This window comes from Amblyraja radiata, chromosome 23 (genome assembly GCF_010909765.2).
Source record: "Amblyraja radiata isolate CabotCenter1 chromosome 23, sAmbRad1.1.pri, whole genome shotgun sequence".
NCBI classification, from domain to species: domain Eukaryota; kingdom Metazoa; phylum Chordata; class Chondrichthyes; order Rajiformes; family Rajidae; genus Amblyraja; species Amblyraja radiata.
The window spans coordinates 25,087,651-25,102,225 of record NC_045978.1 but is presented as its reverse complement, the minus strand read 5'-3'; the positions used below and the strand labels follow the sequence as shown (position 1 = coordinate 25,102,225).

At 43.3% G+C, this 14,575-nt stretch overlaps 1 protein-coding gene across 1 annotated transcript in view; it reads left to right on the top strand.

Moving 5' to 3' along the window:
- slc13a3 (solute carrier family 13 member 3) overlaps positions 1 to 14,575 on the top strand; it is a 55,980-nt gene that overhangs the window by 23,031 nt on the left and 18,374 nt on the right. The window contains exons 4-9 of the mRNA XM_033041863.1: positions 1,943 to 2,000; positions 3,358 to 3,540; positions 4,383 to 4,508; positions 6,047 to 6,136; positions 8,197 to 8,301; positions 11,881 to 11,978. Coding sequence (XP_032897754.1) covers positions 1,943 to 2,000; positions 3,358 to 3,540; positions 4,383 to 4,508; positions 6,047 to 6,136; positions 8,197 to 8,301; positions 11,881 to 11,978 — 660 coding nt within the window. The remainder of the gene's footprint in view (positions 1 to 1,942; positions 2,001 to 3,357; positions 3,541 to 4,382; positions 4,509 to 6,046; positions 6,137 to 8,196; positions 8,302 to 11,880; positions 11,979 to 14,575) is intronic.

Here is a 14,575-nt window from a genome sequence, read left to right as displayed (position 1 = left end):
GCTGCAAGTCTTTTGGGGTGTGTCTCTACCAGCTTTGCACATCTAGAGACTGAAATTTTTGCCCATTCTTCTTTGCAAAATAGCTCAAGCTCAGTCAGATTGGATGGAGAGCGCCTGTGAACAGCAATTTTCAAGTCTTGCCAGAGATTCTCAATTGGATTTAGGTCTGGACTTTGACTGGGCCATTCTAACACATGAATATGCTTTGATCTAAACCATTCCATTGTGGCTCTGGCTGTATGTTTAGGGTCGTTGTCCTGCTGGAAGGTGAACCTCCGCCCCAGTCTCAAATCTTTTGCAGACTCTAACAGGTTTTCTTCCAAGATTGCCCTGTATTTGGCTCCATCCATCTTCCCATCAACTCTGACCAGCTTCCCTGTCCCTGCTGAAGAAAATCATCCCCACAGCATGATGCTGCCACCACCATGTTTCACAGTGGGGATGATGTGTTCAGGGTGATGTGCAGTGTTAGTTTTTCGCCACACATAGCGTTTTGCATTTAGGCCAAAAACTTCAATTTTGGTCTCATCTGACCAGAGTACCTTCCTCCACATGTTTGCTGTGTCCCCCACATGGCTTGTGGCAAACTGCAAATGGGACTTCTTATGGCTTTTTTTCAACAATGGCTTTCTTCTTACCACTCTTCCATAAAGGCCCGATTTGTGGAGTGCACGACTAATAGTTGTCCTGTGGACAGATTCTCCCACCTGAGCTGTGGATCTCTGCAGCTCCTCCAGAGTTACCATGGGCCTCTTGGCTGCTTCTCTGATCAATGCTCTCCTTGCCCGGCCTGTCAGTTTAGGTGGACGGCCATGTCTTGGTAGGTTTGCAGTTGTGCCATACTCTTTCCATTTTCTGATGATGGATTGAACAGTGCTCCGTGAGATGTTCAAAGCTTGGGATATTTTTTTATAACCTAACCCTGCCTTAAACTTCTCCATAACTTTATCCCTGACCTGTCTGGTGTGTTCTTTGGGCTTCATGATGCTGTTTGTTCACTAATGTTCTCTAACAAACCTCTGAGGCCTTCACAGAACAGCTGTATTTATACTGAGATTAGATTACACACGTGGACTCTATTTACTAATTAGGTGACTTCTGAAGGCAATTGGTTGCACTGGATTTTATTTAGGGGTATCAGAGTAAAGGGGTCTGAATACTTTTGCACGCCACACTTTTCAGTTTTTTATTTGTAAAAAAATTTGAAAACCATGTATCATTTTCCTTCCACTTCACAATTCTGCACCACTTTGTGTTGGTCTATCAAATAAAATCCCAATAAAATACATTTTCGTTTGTGGTTGTAACGTGACAAAATGTGGAAAAGTTCAAGGGGTATGAAAACTTTTGCAAGTCACTGTAAATCTTCAGATTATCTAACAGGTGTTATTTAAATCCTCAAGGAACAAAGTACACAACGGTGTTAATTAATGTCCTGTATGTGGCTGACCTTAAGAAGTACTATTGTTATGCACGGACCTGACTTATTCATAGAGTAAATATGACCATTGCATTGAACCTGTTGTTTAAGAAAGAACCGCAGATGCTGGAACAATCGAAGGTAGACAAAAAATGCTGGAGAAACTCAGCGGGTGAGGCAGCATCTATCAGAGTAAAGGGGTCTGAATACTTTTGCACGCCACACTTTTCAGTTTTTTATTTGTAAAAAAATTTGAAAACCATGTATCATTTTCCTTCTACTTCACAATTTTGTGCCACTTTGTGTTGGTCTATCACATAAAATCCCAATTAAATACATTTACGTTTGTGATTGCAACGTGACAAAATGTGGAAAAGTTCAAGGGGTATGAATACTTTTGCAAGCCACTGTAATTGTAAAGTTAAAAATTGTCAAACCATGTGATGTTGACATGATGCTTTCGAACAATGAATTGGAAGTCATTTAATGCATCTGCCACCTCTTTTCTTTTCCCCTTTCCAGACAGCGCTTCAAAGGAGTCACTGCCCAATGAGGGGTTACATTTGACATCTGAAGACAGGTACTTTGCAAAAATTGGTGCACATAAAATGTCAGCAAAGGTTGAATGTGCACTAAAAATACAAGGATATGAGAAATCGAAGGAGCAAGTAGCTCTTCAGTGTGATCAGCTGATAGTTGATCTACTTAAAGTCCTATTTCCTGCCTGTTATCCCCTTCCTGTTCACAAATTATCATTATGAAATCGGGCATAGTAATGCAGCAGTACAGTTGCTGCCTTACAGGGCCAGAGACCGAGGTTCAATCCTGGTTATGGGTGCTATCTGTACAGAGTTGGTATTTTCTCCCTGTGACCACGTCCGTTTGATCCAGGTGCTCAGGTTTCCTCCCACACTCCAAAGCCATGCAGGTTTGCAGGTTAATTGGCTTTGGTAAAATTGTAAATCATCGCTCGTGGGTGGGACAGTGCTAGTGTATGGGGTGATCGCTGGTCAGCGCAGACTCAGTGGGCTGAAGAGCCTGTTTCCCCGTTGTTATTCAAAAGTAAAGTCTAAACCTAACATCAAATGTGTTTTAATTAACCCCAAAGATAAAATAATTCCCTGGGCCTTTAACCTGCTTGTTCTAAGGTAACAGGTTCAATAGGTTTCAGGCATTCAGTTACGTGTTGGCAAGAACATACTGTACGGTTTTGGCTAATAATTTATGTTTACCCACTATTACTGAATCCCACACTCTTTCCTTTGCGCCCCCCCAACCAGTGCACACCCATTTCTCCCCGTGTCCCGCCCGAGTCACCCTGTTCCTTTCCCCCTCCTTTGTACAGTCATATCCCATCCCTTTCTGTCCTAGGCCTCCTCCATTGTCAGAGTAAGGCTAAATGCAATTTGGAGGAGCAGTATCTCATATTTCGCTTGGGCAGCTTACAACCCAGTGGTATGAATGGACATTGATTTCTCTAACATCAAGTAACCCCCCTGCATTCCCTCTCTCTCCATCCCCCCCAAGTCATACCAGCTTCAAAGTCACCTTGTTGAGTCTCATTGTCTGTACTCAATCTCACCTGACAAACAGCTAACTATGGCCTGCTTCCTTTATCATTGGTACTTTTTTGCACATCTTTCATTCATTTGTTCTATATCTCTCTACAACACCGTCTATATCTCTCTTTTCCCTTTCCCCTGATTCTCAGTCTAAAGGTCTCGACCCAAAATGTCACCTATTCCTTTCCTCCAGAGATGCTGGCTGACCTGCTGTTACTCCAGCTTTTTGTGTCTATCTTTAATTACCTATTTAAGTATCTATGCTATTAGTGTTCTCAGTCCTGAGAACAGCATTAGTTTAGCTTATGTTCGAACCTGCATTAATTGAGGAAATTATAGCACTGCCTGTATATGGCCTTTGGTTTCCTTCCACAGCAAAAGCCCAGAGGAATTTGAAACAAATGCTAACTTGACACTCAGGCAGCAGAAGGTTGCAGAAGACCAGAAGAAACTATGGAAGGGTTTCCTTGTCTCCATTCCTTACGCTGCAAGTATTGGAGGGACCGCCACACTGACTGGGACAACTCCTAACCTGATTCTGGTTGGGCAGCTGAAAATGTAAAGTGAAACTCACAATTTTGCTTTAAAATAAACATTGTCACTTTTGTCGAGCGATCCTGCAAGAACAGCGAATGAGGGTGATGAAAGTTCTGTCCTGATGCTCTGGGGGGGTGCTTTACTGAGACACAAGTGTTACACTGCTTCTAAGCCGTGTAATATGTAACCCGAGGTTACTTTCCAATATTATGAGAGATAAAAGAATAATGGTTGCTCATTGCTGCTCAAACTTTTAATTTTGGTTTTAAGTTCATAAGTTATAGGAGCAGAATTAGGTCATTCGGCCCATCAAGTCTACTCCGCCATTCAATCATGGCTGATCTATCTTTCCCTCTCCCCTGCCTTCTCCCCATAACCCCTGACACTCGTACTAATCAAGAATATATCAATCTCCGCCTTAAAAATGTGCATTGACTTGGCCTCCACAGCGTTCTGTGGCAATGATTTTCCACAGATTCAGTACCCTTTGACTAAAGAAATTCCTCCTCATCTCCTATCTAAAGGTACATCATTCTATTCTTTGGCTATGGCCTCTGGTCCTGGACTCTCCCACTAGTGGAAACATCCTTTCCTTTTAGTTTTGAGATACAGTTTCCCCCCACATCCCAAAGATGTGCGGGTTTGAAGGTGAATTGGCAGTCTAAATTTCCCCTAGTGTGTAGGGAGTGGGTGTGAATGTGGGATGATGTAAAACTAGTGTGCATGGGTAATTGTTGGTTGGCACAGACCCGGTGGACCAAAGGGCCGTTTGCAATTAATCTTGTGATTTTACAGATGATGTGCTGCGATTTGCTTTGTTTCTCCAAGTTATGAGACTGAGGGATAATCTTATTTTGTTTCAGTTATTTCCCTGCCTGTGACGACCTGAACTTTGCCTCATGGTTCATCTTTTCCTGCCCGCTCGCATTCCTCTTCCTGATCGTTGGTTGGGTGTGGATCGCTTTCCTATATGGAGGATTCAACATAAGGTATCAAGAAGGACATATGGAATAGGAACAATTCTGAGTTGAAATCTTCCTTGCGTGCCTTTAGTCCAGGCCTTGGCATCTATCTCCCACATATTCAAACATTACCGTTAGACTTTAGAGATACAGCGCAGAAACAGGACTTCCGGTCCACCGAGTCCGTGTCGACCAGTGATCACCCCGTACACTAGCACTATCCTACACACTAGGGACAATTTGTAATTTTACCACGGCCAGTTAACCTACAAACTTGTAGGTCTTTGGAGCGTGGGAAGAAACCGGAGCACCTGGAGAAAACCCCACATAGTCACAGGGAGAATGTACAAACTCTGTACAGTCAGCACCCATAGCCTGGATCGCACTCAGGCCTCGGGCACTGTAAGGCAGCAACTCTACCGCTGCATCACTGTGCTGCCCTATTTCAGTCGACCAAATGGAAAATCTCTACTGATCACAAGGTTTCACCAACAAATGAAGATACACGGATAGGAACGGTTTAGAGAGATATGGGCCTAATACGGGAAAATGGGACTAGCTTAAATGGGGCATCTTGGTTGGCATGGATGAGATGGGCCGAAGGGCCTCCTTATGTGCTGTATGACTCTATCTCCACCTCATTGTCAACCACACACTTCAGTTTGTTTCATCCACAAACCTCTTTATCATACCACTACTTTTAAATCATTATTATTTTAAATAAAAACCTAGTGACTGTGTACTGCGTCCCACGGAATAATCCTGGTAACGGCCTTTCAATCATAAAAACACCCATCTACATTCCACCTTTTGCCACTGTGACAATTTGAGATCCACTTTGCCACTCGCCCTTCGATCCCACGGTCTTTAACATTTCTGAATGCATCTAATAATGTTTTGATTGATTGAAATATGCAGCACTGAAACTAGGCTCTTCAGCCCACCGAATTCACATCAACCATCGATCACATGTTCACACTCGTTCTATGTTAAGCCACTTTCACGCCCACACTCTGCACACTAGGGGAAATTTACAGAAGCCAATTAACCTACAAAACCGTATATCTTTGTGATGTGGGAGCAAACTGGAGCACCCAGAGGGAACCCAAGCAATCATAGGACAAACATACAAACTCCACGCAGCCAGCACCCGAGATCACATTTCTCTGGTGCTGTGAGGCAGCAGGTCTATCAGCTGCACCGCTTTAACACATGTTAACGTATGACTACTACATGAAATATAAATAATATATTCAGAAATCCACGTCAACCTGAGTTACTTATGGACTGTTTGCCTCAGTGATTTATATAGAGGGCTGTGAAATAACCATTCTCTCTCAACAAATTACACAGGGATCAAATTCAGATTAAAAAAATAACAAAAGTGCAGAGAATGCTCAGATGTCATTCTATGTTCTGTGTAAAATGTGTGATCTTTTTGACCTAGCTTGGACTATGGTTTCAGAAAGTAAAATTCACTATTATCCAGTGTTGATTCTGTGCTGAAACTTTGTCGTAGTGATAATTCTAGCATTTATTTTCTCCTTTGTCGCTCCTCCCTTTAGGTCGTGCAGGAAGAAGGGAAATACTGCAGAAACTGAAGCCAGAGTAATGAGTGCAATAAAGTGTGAATACAGTAAACTGGGGCCATTCACGTAAGCATGGGTGGATCTACATTGGTAATGTGCTGTATGTTAACTAGCAGGGTCCTGCCAGTGTTTTCCCCTCAGGTTCACTGAAATCTGTGCAGGATTTAGAACAGATGTTTCCGAATAGGCCAACATTTCATAGTTGCAGTGGAGTGATTTATTATCAATTACTTCTGTTGCCAAATGAGATTGCCACCAGCAATACCAGTAATACCAGTACAATTATTTTCCCTTTCGCGGTTCCAAAACGTAATCACATCAATCCAATATCCGTTCCAAAATATAGGTCTCATTCCCAAAATCACATCCTATACCTCCAAGTAAGTTCAAACACAGCAAGCTACAAAATCTCAGCAGGTCAGGCAGCATCTGTGGAGGGAGAAACAGTCGACACTTCAGCTCTGCGAATTTAATGAGAAATCGTCAACATTCCAGGGTGGAAATCTCAAAGACTAGAGGGCACAGCTTGAAGATGAGAGGGGCAAAATTTGAAGGAGAGGTGCGGGGAAGTCTTTTTACGCAGATGGTGATGAATGCCTGGAGCGCACTGCCAGGGGTGGTGATGGAGAGAGATACAATAGTGGCATTTAAGAAACTATTGGATAGACACATGGATATGCAGGGAATTAATGCAGGGAGATAAAAGTTGGCATTATGTCCAGGCAGATAAGCGTTTGTCCTGGCATTATGTTCGGCACACACATTATGGGCCAAAGGGCCTCTTCCTATGCTGTACTGTTCTACGTTCTGTGTTCTAATCACAGACCTAAAGCATAGCCTGTTTTTCTTTACACAGATGCTGCTTCTCCTGCTGTTATTTTTCATTTTGTTTCAGATTTCCATCAGCAGTAGAAGGTTGCTTCAGCAACATTCCGCTTTGGGATCTGATCGGCACCATGTTTAGCAAAGCATTACTCTGTAGCCACTGTATGTGCCACCTGAGTCAGTTAAACTGACTTTGAGTCTTAGATTTTTAATCATTGCACAATAAATGGTTATAGCATTTTATGACTAAGTCTGTCGGCCTCAAACCTCTGGGAGGCAAAGTCAATCAATGGGCAATCTTCGAAGTTTTCTCAGAATCCCATTAATCTTTTGCTAGAGTTCCCTGTTCTACAAGGAGATGGTCAACTTGATCATTTTCTATTCAAATCATTGTACATTTCTTCCTCCTCCCACTCACACCATCTTGTTCCTCTATCCCGTCCCATGCTTCCAGCAACCATATTGCCCCACAAGATGTGGAGATGAAGGCCTTCCACAGAAGAGGATGTATTTGATCGAAGATGTTTCATTTTAATTAAATTATGTAATTCCTATTATATTTTCCCAAAGTACTCACCAAATTATTTAACACCAAATCCTAACACCCAGTCAATGAGGTCTTAACTTAAAGCCCTGTGTGTCCCCTTAGTGTGACATAAAAAACCCCATAACACTCTACCAAAGAATTGCAAGGAAGTTTTTGACAGTGGTTTTGACTTTAGCCAATAGTATAGATTCCTCAGTCAGCGTCATCGACGGTGGCACTGTGCCACACCTGCCTCACAGCGCCAGAGAACCCGGATCGATCCAGACCTGGGTGCTGTCTGTGTGCAGTTTGCACGTTCTCCCTGTGGCCATGTGTGTTTCCTCCAGGTGCTCCGGTTTCCTCCCGCATCCCAAACACGTGTGGGTTTGTAGGTTAAACAGCCTCTGTAAATTGCCCCTGGTGTGTAAGGAGTGGATGCAAAAGTGGGATAACATAGAACTGGTGTGAGCGGGTGATTGATGGTCAGCGTGGACAAGGTGGGCCGAAGGGCCTGTCTCCATACTGTATCTTTCCATCGATCGAAACAAACATGTCATTTGATCATTGTCACATTCAGCACTCCGGTTGTACATGGACTACCTGCTATTTTCCCACATCACCTCCATGTCTATACTTCAAATCGATTTAATTATAATTTAAGTGCAGTGAATAGTGTTCCCCAAATGCCAGGTTTGCAGAAAGTGCTTTGAAACTTCCTGAGATTGTGAAAAGTGCTGAATAAATGCTTGTTTGTTCTTTGTGAATTAATTTTCAGGTATGCAGAGGGTGCTGTCTCGATGTTCTTCTTCTTATTTGCGGTTTTGCTTTTCACGAGAGATCCAAAATTCATTACAGGTTGGGCCATTCTGTTCCCTAAAGGGTAAGAAGACCTTCTTTCCATTTGTTTAGATGAACTAAAAATATTATGAGAGATGTGTAATAGAAATAGAGACAGGACATGGTCATTTGGCCACTCAGTATTCCACTGTTCAATAAGATCATGCCCGCCATTGTCCCAAACACACGTCCCCACCCACTTCACAAATTTATTTTATATCCAACAACCTGTGTATCACTAACTTGAATATACTCAAAGACTAAACATCCTTGGTTATCTCAATAGAAGTGTGCAAAACATTACAACGGCATAGTAAACAACTCCTTCGTTATTGCCTCCAAAGACCATTACTAAGTCCATAACATCTACTCTAGGATCACAGAACCAAGAAAAATATTCACTCAGCCATTTATAGAGAGACCTCGAAGTAAGCTAATGGGTGGAATATAGATACAAGGAAGTGCAGATGCAGGTTTACAAAACAGACACAAAGTGCTGGAGTAACTCAGTGGGTGGGGCAGCGTCTCTGGAGAGCATGGATAGGTGATGTTTGCCCACCGTCTGCCTATTAAAACTCCTTCACCTGTATCAACCAATTCCAACCTATTACCTGGCAGGCTTTGTCCTGCCCTTCCTCTCTTCCAGCTTTCTTCCCCCCACAATTAGATTAAGGAAGGGTCCCGACTCGTAACGTCACCTATCCATGTTCTCCAGAGATGCTGCCTGACCCACTGAGTTACTCCAGTACTTTATGTCCATCTATGAGTGGAATACATTAGTTGTTTAACAAATCAAAGGAAGTAAGCCCAAAACTGACGAATGATCATGAACCCAAATCATTGATTCTGTGTCTCTCCCCTCACAGATGAATATTTCCTGTATTTTCAGATTTTTTTTTCCTTCAGATTTCCAGCATCTGTCTTTGTTTTGCCTTTCGGAACCCAAAACGAATCTTTCATATTCACCCGTGTAGATGCATGTCAGAGTTCAGGTTTATGTATTTAGAACAGTCAGAGAGGACATGTTTACTTTGGCATTTGGAATGGATTAACTGGTTAACAAATAGCTGGATGTTGTAATAGAGAGAAAATATGAGGTGAAGTTTGAACGGTTGACATCAATTACTGCATTCAAATCATTTATCTTGTGTTCAGATCAACTATGGATGTCTTCATCTTTCCTAACAATATAGAAGGAGCCATGTTGGCCCATCGAGTCTACACTGGTTCTCTAAACAATCCTAGTCTCCGTCTGTGGCTGGCCTTGATTTGTCTTGGTCTTTTCTCGCCTCCAGCTCTTCAAACCCCCTCCTCACCCCCTCCTTTCAATCTGAAGAAAGGTCCCGACCCGAAACATCAACCATCCCTTTCTTCCAGAAATGCTGCCTGACCTGCTGTTTTCAAGAGAGAGTTAGACATAGCTCTTATGGCCAACGGAATCAAGGGATATGGGGAGAAAGCAGGAAGGGGGGGGTACTGATTTTGGATCATCAGCCAATATCATATTGAATGGTGGTGCTGGCTCAAAGGGCCAAATAGCCGACTCCTGCACCTATTTCCTATGTTTCTTTGTCACTCCAGCACTTTGTGTCTATCACGAGTCTCCAATAGCCTATCCTCCCATATTCCCATCAACCTCTTCCAATTTCTACCACTCACCTACAGGTACATTGCAGGAACAGGACACAGCAATTAATCTACCAGTGTGGGAAGAAATTGAGCACCCAGAGGAAACCCGTGTTGTCAATTTACATACAAACAGCACCCACAGTCAAGATTGAACCAAGGTCACTGGAGTTATGAGACTCCGGCTGAACGGGGAGGATTTTACTCTTCTAGCTTTAATGTTCTATGATTAATTTATTACTATCATCGATTCTTATCATTATTAATGGCTTATTATTATCGGTTTATTATTGTCATGTGTACTGAGATACAGTGAAAGGTTTTTGTTTGCAATCTGTACAATCAAATCAGATGATACTATACATGAATACAATCAAGCCATTCACAAGCACAGTCATAGAGTCATACAGCATCGGAAACAGGCCCTTCAGCCCAACTTGCCCATGTCGACCTGACAGGTTTAGGTATATTATTGTCATGTGTACCATGGTACAGTGAAAAGCATTGATTTCCATGCTATCCAAACAGATCAGATATATTATACTTAAAATATACTCAAGTCAAAATAAAGCATAATAGGGTGGCATGGTGGTGCAGCGGTAGAGTTGCTGCCTAACAGAGCCAGAGACCGGGGTTCGATCCTGACCACGGGTGTTGTCTGTACGGAGTATGTACGTTCGCCCCGTGACTGTGTGGGTTTTCTCCGGGAGCTCTGGTTTTCTCCCACATACCAAAGACGTACAGGTTTGTAGGTTAATTGGCATCGGTAAAAATTGTAAATTGTACCTGGTGTGCAGGATAGTGCTAGTGTATGGGGATCGCTTGTCAGCATGGACTCGGTGGGCCAAAGGGCATGTTTCCATGCTTTATCTCTAAACTAAACTAAACTAAAGATAGAGCAAAGGGGAACACACAGAGTGTAGAATATAGATTCTCAGCATTTCTCACAGGAACTGGACGGCAGCATTTATCATCTATCCCTAATTGGCTTTGGACTGAAGCATCAGTTCGGAGTCAGCCACATTGGAGAGCCTGGGCTTATGTATAAGCCAGAATAGGCACAATAAATCTTCCTGCACAAAAGACATAAGTGAGCACTTTAGTTGAAGGATTTCGACCCAAAATATCAACAGTCCATTTGCATCCACAGATGCTGCCTGACCGGCTGAGTTCCACCACAAACACTCATCTTCTTTCACTCCAGAGTCCATTCTCTTGGGCCCAGTTTGTGAGCACCAGCTTTTTGTTTCAGATTTATTTGAATTCTCCAGCTGAGATAGTGGGAGATCAGACATCTTGCTCAATCAGTAGTCGAGACAACTACCTGTAGAGACTATTTTCAGTAATCCCAGATATCTCGCCATTCGATCTGGAGTCTGAGTTCCACTGGTGTATTTGAGGAGTTGGACAGCTGGTCCAGCATTGAGTGGAGCAACTGATAGAGTCACTACCTCACCATTTAACCTACCCAGGTTCGATCCTGACCTTAGGTGCTGTCTTCTGTGAGTTTGGGTATCCTCCCTGTGACACATGGATTTCCTCTGAGTGCTACCATTTTCTCCCACATTCAAGCCTCGCTGGTAGATTAATTGGTTACTGTAAATTGGCCCTCATATGTTCATGATGTGGGGAGGTGAAGGTTAGTGGGAATGGGGGTAGGAAGAATGAAATGGATCAGGGTAGGCTGCCTATCTTCCCTCCGCACTTTCAATCCTGATGAAGGGTACTTTTACTTCCACAGATGCTGCTTGAACCACTGGGTTCCTCCAGCAGCTTGTTTTTTTGACTGAGAAATAATTCTTCACACAAATGTTTAAGAAAGATCTGAAGAAGGGTCACCTATTCCTTCGCTCCATAGATGCTGTCTCATCCGCTGAGTTTCTCCAGCATTTTTGGCTTCACACAAATGGTTCTGTTTGCTCCTAACTAGGAGGTGAGGTCAATAGTAAAGGTCAACCTCCTCCTCTAAGCTTTGTTCCACAACGCTCTCTTGCAGTTATGTGTCGGATGCAGTGACGGGAATGACGATCGTTATTGTGCTCTGCTTCTTTCCATCCCAAAAACCTTCGCTGAAATGGTGGTTTAATCCAAAAGGTAGGTGAAGCTACGTACTTGGACTATGGACGAGAGGAGACTCCGTGAAGGGAACATTTGGGAAGTTTGCTTCTATATGGGTACATAATTAGGGTTAGTTTAGGTTCAGATTTATTATTGTCAAATGTCCTGGGCAACAGTGAAAAGCTTTGTTTGCACGCTATCCATACAGATCAGATAACACTGTACATGTGTACAATCATGTGAAACTCAAATACAATAGATGGTGCAAAGGGAATACAAAGTCCAATGTTCGCAATGGATAGAGGTGAATCCTAGCTCATGGAAGGAACCTTCAGAAGCCTGAAGTATTGAAGCCCGAGGTAACCAAGTATTGCTGCAGTTACCTCGGTCCTTAGTGAGACTGCACTTGGAATATTGTGCACAATTTTGCCTTTCCTTATGTGAGAATGAATGTATTGCAATGGAGAGCGCATGGTGAGAATGGGTCTGGGGCCATAAAAGCAGCATTGCTGTCTGAGCAGAGAATGAATAGATTGGGATTGTACTCCCTGGAGTTCAGAAGAATGAGAAATAATTAAATGAAATTTACAAAACAAACATAAGCAAAGAATCTTGAGCAAAACACAAAGTGCAGGCGTAACTCTGTGGGTCAGGCTGCCTGTCCTGCTGAGTTAAGTCCAACACTTTACATTTTTTTTAAATTTGCTCATTTAGTTACTACAACATGGAAGGAGGCTGTAGGAGTGGGATTGAAATTTAATGATCCCCATTTCTACCTTGTAGTGGTAAATTCTGTAAGGTCCCCGAGTCCAAGGAGATAGAGATTGCAGTTGAATTGTACGTGGCAATATGATAACATTCAAAAAGCCTGGAGCTGTGCATTGTGTGTGGGGAGATGGTAATGAAGATAGCTCTATAATTCAGTCTCATACATCAGCAGAGTTTGCAGAGGATTACACTGGAAAATTACTAATGTAACAAAATGTGAGTTGACGATTTACCTGTATTATCAAGGATAGGGTTACTCATTAAAATGGTTGATGTGTTCGAAAGAGTAAAACATTTACACCTAGAACACATACGTGTAAATGCTGAATCATTTGCACAATTAGAACATAACTCTTTTTTTAACCTAGACACCTTGCTGCCTGGTTGTCATATTCAGGGCTGCCAACTCTCACGCATTGAGCGTGAGACTCGTGCATTTGACAAAATTCTCACGCTCTCACGCTGATGTCAGAAGTTCTCATGCTCAATTTAAAAAATATATATATATATATATAAATAAATAAAGTCACACTCCTCCACACTCACCAATGAGAATAGTTTTCTGTCGGCGGGTTTCCCGTAAAGAACGAGCAATATTAGCTTAAGCCCATCGCATACTATTTAAAATGGCAATGTAGACAAAAATGCTGGAGAAACTCAGCGGGTGAGGCAGCATCTATGTCTGAGTTTGACCCTTCTTCAGACTCAAGCATTTCTCCAGCATTTTTGTCTACCGCTCTATAGATGCTGCCTCACCTGCATTCACATACCCGTGCAGATAGTGTGATAGGTGAGACACAGCGGTGGTCCCAGCACCGACCCCTGAGGCACCGCTCACACCTCCCACCATCACCTCCAGTGGTTCTGTGTCCGTCGGCCGCTCCGTCCACACCGCATGGAGTTTTAACCCCGGCCCGGAGCCAGGAGCTGACCGGGTGAGTGGGGGCGTCGGTTCCGCCTCCGGAGCCGCGGGGATGAATCTCGGGCTATAGCTCCGCTCGGATGCCCAACCCCCGGGTCACTGTCCTTCACCTCCCATGGACCCCCGAGTCACTTACCCTCACCTCCCCCGGACCCCCAGGTCACAGACCCTCAACTCCCCTGGACCCCAGCTGGACACAGAGAACCTGGGCCAGCCCGCATTCCCGGGGAGGAGGGGAGAGAGGAAAATGCTCCCCGGACACCACCAAGTCTCCACTCACTCCAGGTGTTGTCGCCGCTTCACTGATACACACTCTCACACACAACCTTACACACACCCTTACACACACACAAGGTTTAAAGGGATATGGAGCTAATGCAGTTAAATGGGACTAGTTTAGATGGGGCATCTTGATCTGCATGGACAAGTTGAGATGAAGGGCCTGTTTCCATGCTGTAAGACTATGACACACTGTAAAAAGGGTGCAATTGCTCTGGAGAGGATCCAGGGGCGACTTATGAACATATTGGCAGGCCTGGAATTTTTTTTAACTTTGAAGAAAGATTTGATAACTGGGATTGTATTCTCTGCAGCAACGGAGGTGAAGAAAATACTTCGTTGAGGTGAATACTATTATGAGTATAGGATCTGTTTCGCTTAACAAAGAGTGTAGGAAGGAACTGCAGATGGTGGTTTAAACTGAAGATAGACACTAAAAGCTGGAATAACTCAGCAGGACACGCAGCATCTTTGGAGAGAAAGAATGGGTGATGTTTCGGGTCGATACCTTCAGACTGAAGAGGTTGAAAACCAGCCATAATACACAATGGCTGGAGATGTGTGCTATCCAACTAAGGGCAGAAATAAGAATAATGTGTTCATCTTTATTGGCGTGACACCATAATAAATATATTACAGAACAAACAATTTAAAGGGGTGGCAC